The 14281-nt window shown below is 42.5% G+C and overlaps 1 protein-coding gene across 1 annotated transcript in view; it reads right to left on the bottom strand.

Moving 5' to 3' along the window:
- CALCRL (calcitonin receptor like receptor) overlaps positions 1 to 14281 on the bottom strand; it is a 227785-nt gene that overhangs the window by 12308 nt on the left and 201196 nt on the right. Inside the window, exon 10 of the mRNA XM_030209336.1 lies at positions 13632 to 13698. Within this exon, the coding sequence (XP_030065196.1) occupies positions 13632 to 13698 (67 nt within the window). The remainder of the gene's footprint in view (positions 1 to 13631; positions 13699 to 14281) is intronic.

Below are 14281 nucleotides of genomic sequence, written 5' to 3'. Positions count from 1 at the left end.
CGGCAGGGCAACATATGGGAAATGCTGCTGCTGCTGGGTTTGGAATGTGATGAAACAGGTAAAAACCGTGAACAGGCTGGAGGTAGGAAGGGGGGCAGCATCTTGGTCCAGGAGGAGGAAGCATCTTGGCATGGGGTAGGGAGCGGCATCTCGGCCCGGACGGGGGGGGGGGGGGGGGGCGGCATCTTAGCTCTTCCTCAGGTGGCATCTTGCCTTGGGCCAGCACTGCATTTTGTCACCATTGTTAAAATGTTCTAATACAGACGTTTGACTGTATTAATCATCATCCAGTGGCTAATTTGCCCGTGAGAACAAAAATAGTAGAAGCGGTTGTGGCAGATCAACTTCAAAACTATTTGGACCATCATCAATGCAATCTGGGTTTAGATTACAATTCAGTACAGAAAGTGTACTGGCAGCTTTGCTGACAGAAAAAGACTTGTTTTAGATCAGGAAAAACAAATGTATTTAATGCAGCTAGATTTATCAGCTGCATTTAAATGAGTAAATCATGATTGTTTGATAAATAAACTAAATGAAATTGGTCTGACAGGCAGTGTACTGAATTGGTTTAATAGTTTTTGAAACATATATCTACCCTAGTAATTTGGCAGGGGGAGAATGTTAGATTGAATGGACCAAGGAGTTCCTCAAGGCTCCCCTCTCTTGCCAACTCTTTTTAACATTTGAGTGAGTTAAGCTGGGTAATACAGTCTTTGAATATTTTACACTTTTAATATGCTGATGATATTGTTTTGATGTTTCTGGTCTGTTCTGATTTATCTGAAGTTTATGGTCTGATGAGTGAAGTTTTTGAAAGGATTTAGGGGTCTTAGTTAAGTCATGTTAATGGATTTAGCACATGCTATTGATTAGTATGTGCTAAATGTCATGCAGCCCACAGGAATGCAATGGTCTATGCAACATTTAATGCATGCTAAATCCGTTAGCGCCCCTTAGGAAAAGGACCCTCTAATTACTTAAAAATCAATCCAGACAAAACTAATATTTTGTGGATAGGATACTGGCTGGTTCAGTAGTACAGATTAAATCAGAAATAAAACATTTAGGAGTTATTCTTGACTCTGGGTTTACTTTGGAAGTACACATTAATGGGCCGGATTCTGTAAATGGTGTCTAAAATCTAGATGTATCCGATTAACTTGCCTAGCGCTATTCTATAAACTGCATCTACAGCAGTGGCGTAGGAAGGGCGGGGCGGTGGGGGCGGTCCGCCCCGGGTGCATGCTGCTGGAGGGTGGGGGGGTTGATTCGCCCAGGAGGGGGGGTGTCATTGCACCCGGGGGGGGGCTTGATGCGCTGGGGGGGGGTTTCATGCTGCACCCTGGAGGGATGGACACTGCTGCACCTGGGGGGGTGCGTAGCGGCGATCCGCCCCGGGTGGCAGCCGACCTAGGATCGCCACTGATCTACAGTAAGAAGCGGTGTATAGAACAGCACATAGGACTGGGGAACGGGCGTACATTTAGGCATGGCCATTTATGCTACTGAAAACCTGGTGCAAACACCTGTGCCTAAATGTAAGTGCATTCTCTCAAACTCTATAATAATGCATGTAAATTTGAGTAACGCCCTGGACACTCCCATACTCCTTCTATGGTTGTGCCACCTTTTCAGCTATCTGTGTAGGAATTTACATGAAGCAGCACTCATAAATTCCAATTGCCAATTAGTGATGATAATTGGCTATTATCAGCCAATTATCATCACTGATTGGCTCGTTACTCAATTGAGTAGCAGGCATAAATTGGCCACATGCACAATTTAACGTGTACTACTCGCCATGCCTTTTACAGAATCTGGCCCTAATAGTTTAGAAAAAAATGCTTTTTCAAATTAAGAGGTCCTTTCACCAAGCCGCACTAAAAAGTGGCAGGCACTAGAGTCAGTGTGTGGGTTTTCCATGTGCTGCGGCCATTTTTAGCATGGCAATAAAATGGCCACCTTGCCATATGGTTTTGTAATGGCCATATACTAATTTCCTCAGCGCATGGCCATTACCGTGGGAGCCCTTATCACCACCTATTTAGGAGGCAGTAAGGGCTTCCGCGCTACTCCCATACTAATCATGTAGTGTGCGGTAATGTGCCCATGCTCCCCAATTAGCACAGGCATTCTGACTCTCCACCCATGGGCACACCTCCTGTGATAGTGCCCTTTTAGCAAGCAGTAGGCCCACATTAGGCTTATCATGCCTTAGCAAAAGGGCCCTTAAAAATTTTATGTAGGCTTACAAAATACTTAGATACTAGGCAGTTTCAATGTTTATCCAAGCCTTAATACTTACAACATTAGACTACTATATTTTTTCTAGGTCTTCCTAAAATACAAGCTAACAAATTACAAGTTGTACAGAATGCAGCAGCCAAGTTGATCTTAGGAGGAAGGAGACAGCATCATGTAACTCCATATCTGATCCAACTTTATTGGTTATGTTTATCGCTAAAGGCTAGGACTGAATTTAAAACCCTGACTTTTATTAATAAGATACTACTCCTAAAAGACATCTCTGTTCTGCACAAGAACTGAGATTAGTTCATACTGCTAAACATATTTATCAGTTAAAGCTCATGGAACAACGGACATTAATATGGAAAGGGAAGATTGTTGAAATTCACTCCCTAAGGATTTGAGAGAAATTACAAATTATGAAATATTTCAGCTACATTTAAAAACATGGCTTTTTACAAGATATCTGATTAAGGGATAAGCCAGATGTATATCGGGCTAGGATTAGGTTTTGTGCCAAGTACCAGGTCTAAATACAGATGTCCATCTTTTTGAACATGGACTTCCCTTCCCCTTCTGCAAACGGAGCTAGATATCAACTAGGTTTACTGACAGGAGATGGCATGAGCCTATCTGGCCCATCTGGGCTGAAGCCAGTGGCCAGAGCGGTATTGTAGATTTTAGTGATTTTATTTTTGCTTATGTTGACAATAAAGATATCTCTACATAAAAACAAAGCAGACACTTATGTGTGATCCATCTGTAAAAAAAGTATCTAAAGTTCCAATTGGATATTTCAATTGTGAGTCTGTTATCTGTACACCTAGTATGTCTCTGCAATGTTTGCATCCTATTTACAGTGATCAGGATTAAGAAGAGGTAGCTGAGACAATGTAATTCTGATACTTAGTGGAACTTTTTTTTCTTAATCTACTGTTACTCAGATCACTTAACACTTGCAGCAATTACATCCAGGTTGTCATGAGAACATTCTCAATAATTATCTCAAAACACAAACTTGAGCTCTTGACACAAACCAAGGCTTCTAAGTTCCTTATGCATATTCCCTGCCCTGTATGACGTTATCTCCTTTATTTTAACTCTTATAATTAATCTAAATCGATATCACAGTCATTTTGGAATTGAGTGTTCAATAAGTTACATCTTCACCCACACCCAAAGCCTCAGGGTAGCATCATCACATAAAGATTACTATCATCCCTCCCAGGGTGGGGTATGGCAACCTAAATGCAGGCTGAATATTGACCGGCGAGTTTCCTTCTTCATCTACTCTCTCTCTGTGACTAAGCTCATTGTTTTGCCCACAGAACCCCCTTCCTCCTGGAAGTCTTTCACCGCTCCATGTGCTGACAGCTTTTTAAAATTTATTTGAAAGTTTCCCTTATGTAGTTCCTTTGTGTACAACCGTATGCTGCACAAGCCAGCATGTTTCAAACTATAAGTGAGATAAAATAACAATGAACAATGATAACCTGGAAGCAGCAGCTGCTAGTTTGTTTTGGAAGTACTAAGATGGCAGCTGCTGGGGGAAACCGGCTTCAGCTTTTTGACTTCATGCTGTCTCCTGTCAAACTTCCTTGCTAGATATCCATCTTTTGGCCCCTCCCTAGTCCCACCCAAGTCACACCAAGACCACTTCTTCTTGCCATATGGCCATACTACAGTGTTAGATGTCCATAATGTCCATATTCTGGCTTTATAAAATCAGTATTTGGATGTCCATGCAATATGGGTGTCTAAATGCTGGTTTTCAGATATCCAAAACATGAACAGAGTTTCTAAAATAAGCATCATTATATGCTTGATTTTTAGCTGTATTGTATATACATATATTGTACTGTCAGTAACTAATTTGAAATGGAGGTTGATCTTCTGCTTTTTATTCTTATTGTGCAATCTGCCTAGAACTTATGGCTTGGTGAAATATAAATGTTTAAATTAAATTTAAATTAAATTCTCAGCTGAGGTTGTGAGGCTTTTGGGGTCAGAGTGGGGGTTGGAGGAAGTAGGAGAGATGTACACGCCTCTACATATAACACAAGCAGGAGGGATGAAGGACCATGAAAGGAGCTGCCAGTCCCTTGCTTGACTTTACCCTTGAGCGACACAGAGGAAGGATCTAGCTGGCCTGATCTGGACAAATTAATCCAGTGCATTCTCAGATAGTTATCACTCTCCCCTCACTTTGCTGATTTTGGCAACTGCAGCTGCCATGGAAATAGCTTGAGATCATGTGACCAGCACTGTAGTTTGGGTTCCGTGCAGCTCAAACTCACTGAGAGCCATGTGGTATGGGCAAGCAGGAAAGAGCTGTTCCGCGGTGACTGGTGCAGTGGTAATGCTAGATAGAGCAGGACTTGAAAATCTTGGGATCATGGCAAAATTTCTGCTCATTATGATGACCTAGTGACCAGGATTTGTTGAGTCCTCATCACGGCCATTGCAAAGAGTAGACAAGAAGGGTAACTCTTTTGGGACCAAACCAGGAGGGTGCAAAATCCCCTATGAATCAATCTCTGAGTGGTGGTAAGCCTGAAAGAGAAGGGGGTGAGCGACTGTTGCTCAGTTAATTGATTTCTCCAATGACTTTCCTGGCATTCAGTTTTATAAACTCAACCATCTGTACTGATCTTGCATTGGCCACTACTCTATTTTACATCTGTATTTTAATTTTGAGTTAACAAAATTGTTCCTGGAATTGCCCAGGTGGTTACATAAGCACTGGGTTTCCTTTGGTAATTCAGTATTAATAGAAAAGGCATATAAAATAGACTTATTCATCTGTTGACACAAGGGATATCATTTCCTACTATTAAATTCCTTAAAATAGTTGACCCTGTGCCTGGTGAATATTATTATGAATACGATTAATACATTACCTTGTGCCACTTTTAGAAAAGAACACTGACTAGGGTCAGCCGCATGACCTCAACATAGCACTGCATATTCTTTATATATTTCTATGCTTAAACTCATAAGGTGAGGACAGTCGCTCGGCATCTTTGTTGTTAAACTAATAGCAACAAGCCGAGCATCTGAGGTCTTTTCCTTCCTCTAAAAAATCAAACTACTACATTATTTGGAAATATAATTAGTAAAATCAGATGAACTTGCTATTATTGAAATGCTATATATTTCTATGAAAGACTACTTAATCCCATATTCCTAGGAAATCATTTTACACACAGTAGAAAACAGAGCAGTCTGAACTCACTTTTTAAGAGAAGTTTACCATCTTCCTTTCACACTATAGATAGTCCAAACAATTAATTCTCTCTCTAAAATTATTAATTTTTATAAATATATATGTGTTTAAATGTTAAGGGATGGAAACAGCGAGGGGTCCTTTTATTAAGCTGTGGTGAAAAGGCCGTGGATGTGCTCAGGCATCCTGCAGTAGTTCCTGAATCTGCACGTTCTATCTATATGCCAAAGATTATTTTTTGGTTGACGGCGCGTCTGGGGGTGAAGAGTGGGCATTTCTGTGATAATCAGTTAATGCACCTATATTAGCATGCACCAGTGGCATAGCCACGGGGGGCCATGGGAGACTGGGCCCCTAATTTGGGTTTGTGCTCCCAAAGTCTTCTGGTTTAGCTTGTGGGGGTCCCCAAGCCCCACCAGCAGAATTCAATTCAATTTTTGTTTACCGCTAATATACCCTTTCCAGGGTTCAGTGCGGTTTACATTCTAGGTGAGACAAAAGCAGTGTGAGGTATGAGAAACATTAGAGATCATTGGTGTAATGCACGTGACTAAAAACATTAAAGAAAAGGTTAATGGATGATACTAGGATGTAGAAGTCATGATGGATGATTATGAAGCAGTCTTGGGGAAGAGAAAGGTTTTTAGCCTCTTCCTGAAGTTGAGGTAGCTGTTTTCTGTTCTGATGGGAATATTTGCTTTCCGGCAGCAATATTCATCACTGCGCTGCTTGCCCTGCTTCCCTTGCCCCTGTGCGCAAGCTGATTTTTAATGAAATTGAGCATGCATGAGCAGGAAATCAGGGCAGGCAGCGTGACACAGAATATCATCACAGGAAAATACTAGGACTAGGGGGCATGCGATGAAGCTAAAAAGTAGTAAATTTAAAACGAATCGGAGAAAATGTTTCTTCAATCAACGTGTAATTAAACTCTGGAATTCATTGCCAGAGAATGTGATAAAGGTGGTTAGCTTAGCAGAGTTTTAAAAAGGTTTGGACGGCTTCTGAAAGGAAAAGTCCATAGACCATTATTAAATTGGATGGGGAAAATCCACTATTTCTGGGATAAGCAGTATAAAATGTTTTGTACTTTTTTGTGATCTTACCAGGTATTTGTGACCTGGATTGGCCACTGTTGGAAACAGGATGCTAGGCTTGACGGACCTTTGGTCTGTCCCAATATGGCAATACTTATGTAAGCTTTTGCTGGCGGGGCGTGGCGATCCCCACCAGCCAAGGTATATGGGTATGCGGCGGGGGGTGGAAAGCAGTGGGGAGGTGGGGCAAAATGGGCCCCTCCACTTTGTGCTCAGCCCCCCCCATCAAGGTCTGGCTACGCCTGTGGCATACACTAACTGATTATTGCAGGATTACCATGTGAGCCCTTACCACCTACAAAATGAATGGCAGTAAGTGCTTACACGGTAATATTTTTAATGGCCTTGTGCTTATGGCAACATTAGCGTATGCTAAGGAGGGAGAAGCCTTGCGCAAACTCCTATTTAGCTACAACCAATGGTTTAGTAGGAGTTGGACTTCTTCATCATTGGCTAAAAAACCTCCTGGGTCAGATTTTAATGCTATACTGTGTTTCAAAATTCTGGACTATCAATGCATTCTAAACGTAGCTTTAACACTTAGCTTAAAAGTCCAATGGCGCAGCATTTCGAATTACTGCTTCTGCTTCAGGATCACAGGCAAAAAGGTTCTCCGCTCAATAAAGACGGCAGTCGCTACTGAGCCGTCTCACAAAAATTAATTTAATGTATACTAACCTATAAATTAATAAGTTTACAATCGATGAGTAAATGTTCAAATAAATTTGAAGGAAAAAAAGCAAAACAAACTAAGAGGCCCTTTTACTAAAGTGCTAACCATTACTGCACACTAACAGGCTTATTTTCGAAAGAGAAGGGCGCTCATCTTTCGACACAAATCGGGAGATGGGCGTCCATTTCCCAGGGTTGCCCAAATCGGCATAATTGAAAGCCGAATTTGGGCATGCTCAACTGCTTTCTGCGCGGGGACGACCAAAGTTCATGGGGGCATGTCAGAAGCATAGCGAAGGCGTGACTGGGGCGTGCTTAACACATGGGCGTCCTCGGCCACTAATGGAAAAAAAGAAGGGCGTCCCTGAAGAGCACTTGGTCGACTTTACTTGGTCCATTTTTTCTTGTGACCAAGCCTCAAAAAGGTGCCTAAACTGACCAAATGACCACCGGAGGAAATCGGGGATGACCTCCCGTTACTCCCCCAGTGGTCACTAACCCCCTCCCACCCTAAAAAAAAAACTTTAAAAATATTTTTTGCCAGCTTCTATGCCAGCCTCAAATGTCATACCCAGCTCCCTGACAGCACTATGTCCCTGGAGCAGTTTTAGTGGGTGCAGTGCACTTCAGGCAGGCGGACCCAGGCCCCCCCCCCCACCTGTTACACTTGTGGTGGTAAATGTGAGTCCTTCAAAACCCACCAGAAACCCACTGTACCTACATGTAGGTGCCCCCCTTCACCCCCTAGGGCTATGGTAGTGTTGTACAGTTGTAGGTAGTAGGTTTTGGGGGGCTCAGCACCCAAGGTAAGGGATCTATGTACCTGGGAGCAATTTCTGAAGTCCACTGCAGTGCCCCCTAGGGTGCCCGGTTGGTATCCTGGCATGTGAAGGGGACCAGTGCACTACGAATGCTGGCTCCTCCCATGACCAAGTGGCTTGCATTTGGTCGTTTCTGAGATTGGCATCCTCGGTCTCCATTATCGCTGAAAACCGGGGACGACCATCTCTAAGGTCGACATAAATGTTAAGATTTGGGCGTCCCTGACCGTATTATCGAAACAAAAGATGGACGCCCATCTTGTTTCGATAATATGGGTTTCCCCACCCCTTCGGCGGGACGTCCTGCGAGGACGCCCTCATGAAAACTTGAGCGCCACGTTCGATTATGCCCCTCTACGTACGTTACTGCACCTTAGTAAAAGGAGCCCTAAAAATGAATCAACATTTTGGCCAACGCACATCTATAGTTTTTCAAGTAAAATTAAGTGAAAATTCAAAAGCAATCATATATTTTCAAATCACGCTCCAACCTGATTGTCACACTCATGAATGCCTTCCCAATACTGGTACTATTGAAAAAGGTGTGAGCTAAATCCAAATGAATAAAACAAGAAAGTATATGAGTAATGACACTATGGTGCAAACTCAATAATAGTGTCAAAATTTAGGTGCTGGGTTAATGCATGCTGAGCGCAAATTCTATAATGGCAGTTCTGCATGGAGCTGCCGTTATAGACTGTTAGCCTAAGTTCACAGTTTCATGGCTATCCTTAGGCATGAGCACTTATGCCATGTAAAAGGCTGATGCAAGTGCTTGCATCGAATTGTTCTCAGGATGTAAACCCCAGAATTCTATAACATGTGCATGTAACTCATAGACACCCTTGATCCACCCATGCCCACCCACAGCCACACCCCCTAGAAGTTGTACACTATAGAAATTGTGGGGCCATTTTACTAAAGGGTTGGCATGCGGCAACAGGCTTGCAGCGCCAATCTAGAACTACCGTTGGGCTACCGCAGGAGCCTGGCAGTAGTTCCCACCCCCAGCGTTCGACATTTCCGGTGCTACAAATATATTTCTATTTTTGTAGCACCGGTGCTTACCTGGAAGTAAACGAGCAGCACTGCACACTGCGTGGTTACCGCTGGGTTAGCACGGGAGCCCTTACCGTCACCTCAATGGGTGGCGGTAAGTGCTCCCCCAAAAATGGCCGCCTCAAGTACAAACTTAGATTATGAGCCTTCCTGGGACAGGGAACTACCTAGTGTCCCTGAATGTAACTCACCTTAAGGTACTACTGGAAAAGGTGTGAGCAAAATCCAAATAAATAAATACGTGCTACTCTAAGTACTTGTAGTTCTTCGATAGCACATACTCTGTAGATAGGCGTTCACAGGGCAAAATTTGGGCAAGCATGAGCAGGGTTCATGGATTAAACAACTCCAGTTACATATCTAAATTGTGGACCCTCCAGAGACAGAAAGTACCTAGTGAACCTGAATGTACACCACTTTGATTGCTTTTGGGCTTGTAGGTAGTAAATAAATATATGCCAGCCATAGAGTTCATGTAAACATTCACGCCTACAGTAGATTGGGGAGCTAGGCACTTAACTATAAGTGTGCAAATACCTAGTTACAGTATACTGATATTCTATAGAGGGAAGTAGGTATCCACTTTCGTTTACAGAATAGATTCTAAGTAGGCATCTATGTCCCTTTACAGAATACTGGCGTAACTAGCTATGTGCGCACTATGGGGCCCTTTTACTAAGCTGTGGTAGGGCTAATGAGCGGGTAAAGTGTGCCAAATCGACACTATTGCCAGGCTAGCGTGGGTAATTTCAAAGTTGGTGCGCATTATTTCTTGCGGTAGAAAATATTTTTCTGTTTTCTACCATGGGAGCATTCCTGGCAGTAACTGGCAGAGCGGCCATATTAGGGCACGATTCCTAATTATTGCATGAGTAGCACGTGAGACCTTACTGCTAGGTCAATGGGTGGTGGTAAGTGCTCAGTAACATAGTAGTAACATAGCAAATGATGGCAGATAAAGACCTGTACGGTCTAGCCAGTCTGCCCAACAAGATCAACTCATTTTACATAGTATGTGATACTTTATACCCGAGTTTGATTTGTCCTTGCTATTCTCAGGGCACAGACCATAGAAGTCTGCCCAGCACTGTTCTTGTACTAAGATCTGAAGCTAACGTTGAAACCCCTTAAAATTTACACTCCAGCCCATCCATATCTATTCAGTCACAATCAGGTCATAGACCGTAGAAGTCTGCCCAGAACCGGTTTCGCTTCCCAATTACTGGCGTTGCCACCTAATCTCCGCTAAGATTCCATGGATCCATTCCTTTTAAACAAGATTCCTTTATGTTTATCCCACACACATTAGAATTCCATTACCTTTTTCATCTCCACCACCTCCCTCGGGAGGGCATTCCACATATCCATCACCCTCTCTGTGAAAAAATACTTCCTGACATTACTCCTGAGTCTGCCCCCCTTCAACCTCAATTCATGTCCTCTAGTTCTATCGCCTTCCCGTCTCCAAAAAAGGTTTGTTTGCGGATTAACATCTTTAAAATATTTCAATGTCTGTATCATGTCATCCCTGTTTCTCCTTTCCTCCAAGGTCTACATGTTCAGATTGGAAAGTCTCTCCTCGTACGGTTTGCAACGCAAATCCCATACCATTTTTGTAGGTTTTCTTTTCTTCTCAAGCAGTAAATAGCTGTGCTCTACTTTTAATTTTAGTGCACGGCCATTTGTCACCCCACTAAAAAAAGCCCTTTTTCCCAGCTGAGGTAACAAATGGCCTAGTGCACGCTAAATTCACACATACAGGCTACCACAGGCCACTTTTTACCACAGCTTAGTAAAAGGGCCCCTTATAGTTACGCCTGTATCTCACCAGTAGGTGCCCTTTCATAGAATTGCTCTCCACATGCATACATTTAAAGTCCATTTGTGAGTAAAGCACTGTTTTTGCTCATAGAAATGGCTTTGGAAATTAGCCTCTTGCCAAGCAGGGATGAACTATTTTTGCCTTCTGCTATAATCAGAATGCTACATATTATAGCCTTTACAAAATTGGATTTATAGCTCAGTGTAAAAAAGATTCCACAACACTAAAAATTACTGTATATCTAAATTCAATTTTTTAGGGGGGGGGGGGGGGAGGAAGAGCAGATTCAGCAAGGCAGCTCTTTTACCTCCAAATTTCTGATTTATTTCTAGCTGGGATACTTAACAAAGCATTTGCAATTGATTTTGTTCCAAGTACAGAATTTTAAGATCCTGCTGATTACTTTTTTGTATATTGCAACCTAACGTGAACTATTTTTGGATAGAAGCAGGCTATAAGTGCCATTTTAAATGATATTAAATTTGTATAAAATAACAAATTGTAACAAATTGAAGGCTCTAAGTGATAACAGCTGTGTGCTGCTAGGCAGATGACCTGGATTTGATTGCTGGCCAGTCATCTGTTCCATGGACTGCCCAGGCTGAAAGAAGCATTTTTGGTTCCCAGTGGATGATGCGGTGGGAGGGGGTTAAGGGAATCTTTTTTTAATTCTATTACTTTATAGCCAGACACAGAGGCCATAATATCTGAGTTCTACTGTGAGCTACAATTTGTGGATTCTATGTTACGGCAGTTCTTGCATTGACTGGGCTGAGTTGGGAGCAGTGGGTGGGTCAATCGGCAAAATGGGTGGGAATTATCATCTCCTCTCCATCCTCTGCCCATCCCCTCCTTGCCCTATCCCCCTGCTGCACTCTTCTTCCCCATCTCAAATTGAGATTTACATACCTTACCTGGTGAGGACCTCCAAGCCTAGCTAGCTGAAGACGTTCTCCAACGACCACTAGAATTTCCCTTTGCAAGCTTGGTAGTCAGTGGCAGCCTTCCCGAGCTGTCAATTCTAAGGGGGTCTTTTACTAAGGCACGCTCATGTTTTTAGTGCACGCTAAAAATAGGCATGCGCTAAACGTTAGAGAAGCAAATGCATTCCTATGAGTGTCTCTAACATTTAGCGCATGCCAAAAACGTAAGCGCCTTAGTAAAAGACCCCTAAGTTCTTGTGCATGAAAGAGCATATGTGAAAACTGAGCATACCTGTGGCAGCTCAGAAATGTTGATTCTGACTGCCGAGCTTGACTGAGGGGAGTTCTGGAGACCTTGGGAGGATACATGCAGTTGGCAGGGCTTGGGGAGTCACTGCCAGCTACAGCAAAGCTGTGCAATTGCTGGGTAGGCCTGAGTGCAAAGTGGATGGGTCCAAGCCCACTTGGGCCTACCCATGGCTATTCCACAGTTTGAGAGGAGAATATGAAATAAAAGAAAACGTTTGGTAGTTGTGAATGAAGGCTTGAGGTACTGTACTTCAATAATTTAATTTTATTAATTTATTTACACTTGATATATTGCCATATGGCCTGTACAAGGCTTTAAAGTGGGTTACAATACAATAAAAGAAAAGAAAAGGGGAGAAATGGAGAAGAGAAAAAAACCCCACACACAACAAGTTGCTATCTGGACCAAACACTTGAGTAAACAGATGAGGTTTGAGTAGTCTACTACATGCAAAGAAGAAGTTAAAAACTACCAAAAGACATGTCATATAATGATTTTTGGGGCCATTTTACTAAATTGAGGGGATCTTTTACTAAGCTATGGCAAAAAGTGGCCTGTGGCAGTGCGAGCGCATCTTTTGGGTGCATGCAGGGCCAGTTTTACCATGTCCTGGAAAAAGGGCCTTTTTAAGGGGGCGGAAAATGAACATGCGTCAAAATAAAAACCAGCTCGCGTCCATTTTCATCCTGAGACCTTACCGCCACCTATTGACTTAGTGGTAAAGTCTCACGCGCTACCTGGGCGGTAGGCATGCTGTGCAAGCCCACTGCTGTTTACCCCGGGTAAGTGCCACGCGGTAGAAAATAAAAAGTATTTTCTACCACATGTTTTTGGCATGTGCCAAATTCAGAATTACCACCCAGGGCATGCAGTAGTTGGGCGGTAATGCCGATTTGGCACATGCTGGATGCGCGTAGGTCCTTATGTGCCTTTGTAAAAGGACCCCTGAGTTAAGGTCTGGGCACCAAGCCAAGTTCCAATGTGATACTCAACATTTTCTTGTTCAGGCCATGAACAAATGTTGCTGCTAATGTATGGGACCAATGCACTGTTAAGGTAGATGTAGACAGTGCTCCTATTTCGGAGGTGGCACATGCCTTTATGTTAAAAGCATAATAGCATGATAAGTTTAGAACATTAACTGCAGGGAGAAGTTCATGCCCATTCTCTGCCCATATTCTGCCCAGTAACGCTTCCTAACCAAACACTCCATTAACATGTGACTTACTGTGGGCTAATGGAGTTTTTACCATAAAGACAGGTTAACATATCCTTATGTTAGCTGTTACAGCATGCTAAACCACGTTTTAACAACTAAAGCAGCTTAGTAAAAGGTCTCCTTCACGTTCCATGGAGGTAAACTAGAAACATCAATTAGTTGCATCCGTATCATACATCAGCTAAGTTATTTACAAAGAAGAAATGAAAAAGAAAAGAGGTCATATACCAACCAGTAAAGCTGCACAGATTGGACCATGGATAATATACACGAGGTGTGTTTCAGAACTAATCCAGCAGCTGAAGGAAAACAAAATCAGGAAAACAGTAAACATATGCTTGATTATTAACATACCTTTACTCCTTAATTCTATAAAAGCCACCAAACAAATTTGAGCAAGTGCCCTATTTGAATATGCAATTTAATTGAATGATGAGCTAATTAGCACCAATAATTATCAAGCAATTATTAGCACTAATTCGATTTAATTGGCATTTTATGTGTAGGGTCTGCGCCTAAAATTTATGCGTGATCTGAAAAAGGTGGCACAGAAATGGGAGGGTTGATAGCATTGACTAACGTGTTTCAGCAGTAGAGTCTGGGTTCTGTTGGGAGTATGATTACTGATTACCTATGACTGTGGGATTGACTTGTGACTTAACAGAAATGGGAGGGTCATAGGCATAACAGGAACATTTCTAAAATTAATGAACATTGTTATAGAATAATGGGAATACGCACCTAATGTAGGTGCGTTCATTTGCACCATATTTCAATTGTTGCAAATGACCAGGCCTAAAGTTAGGCATGATTCCCAGGCATAAGTGCTATACTATAAACCACACCTGACTTTAAGCGTGACATAGAATATCGCTTTTTTTT

The sequence above is a fragment of the Microcaecilia unicolor genome, chromosome 7, assembly GCF_901765095.1.
Source record: "Microcaecilia unicolor chromosome 7, aMicUni1.1, whole genome shotgun sequence".
Taxonomy (NCBI): domain Eukaryota; kingdom Metazoa; phylum Chordata; class Amphibia; order Gymnophiona; family Siphonopidae; genus Microcaecilia; species Microcaecilia unicolor.
The sequence above is the reverse complement of the archived record's forward strand: the minus strand, read 5'-3'. Positions and strand labels throughout refer to the sequence as shown.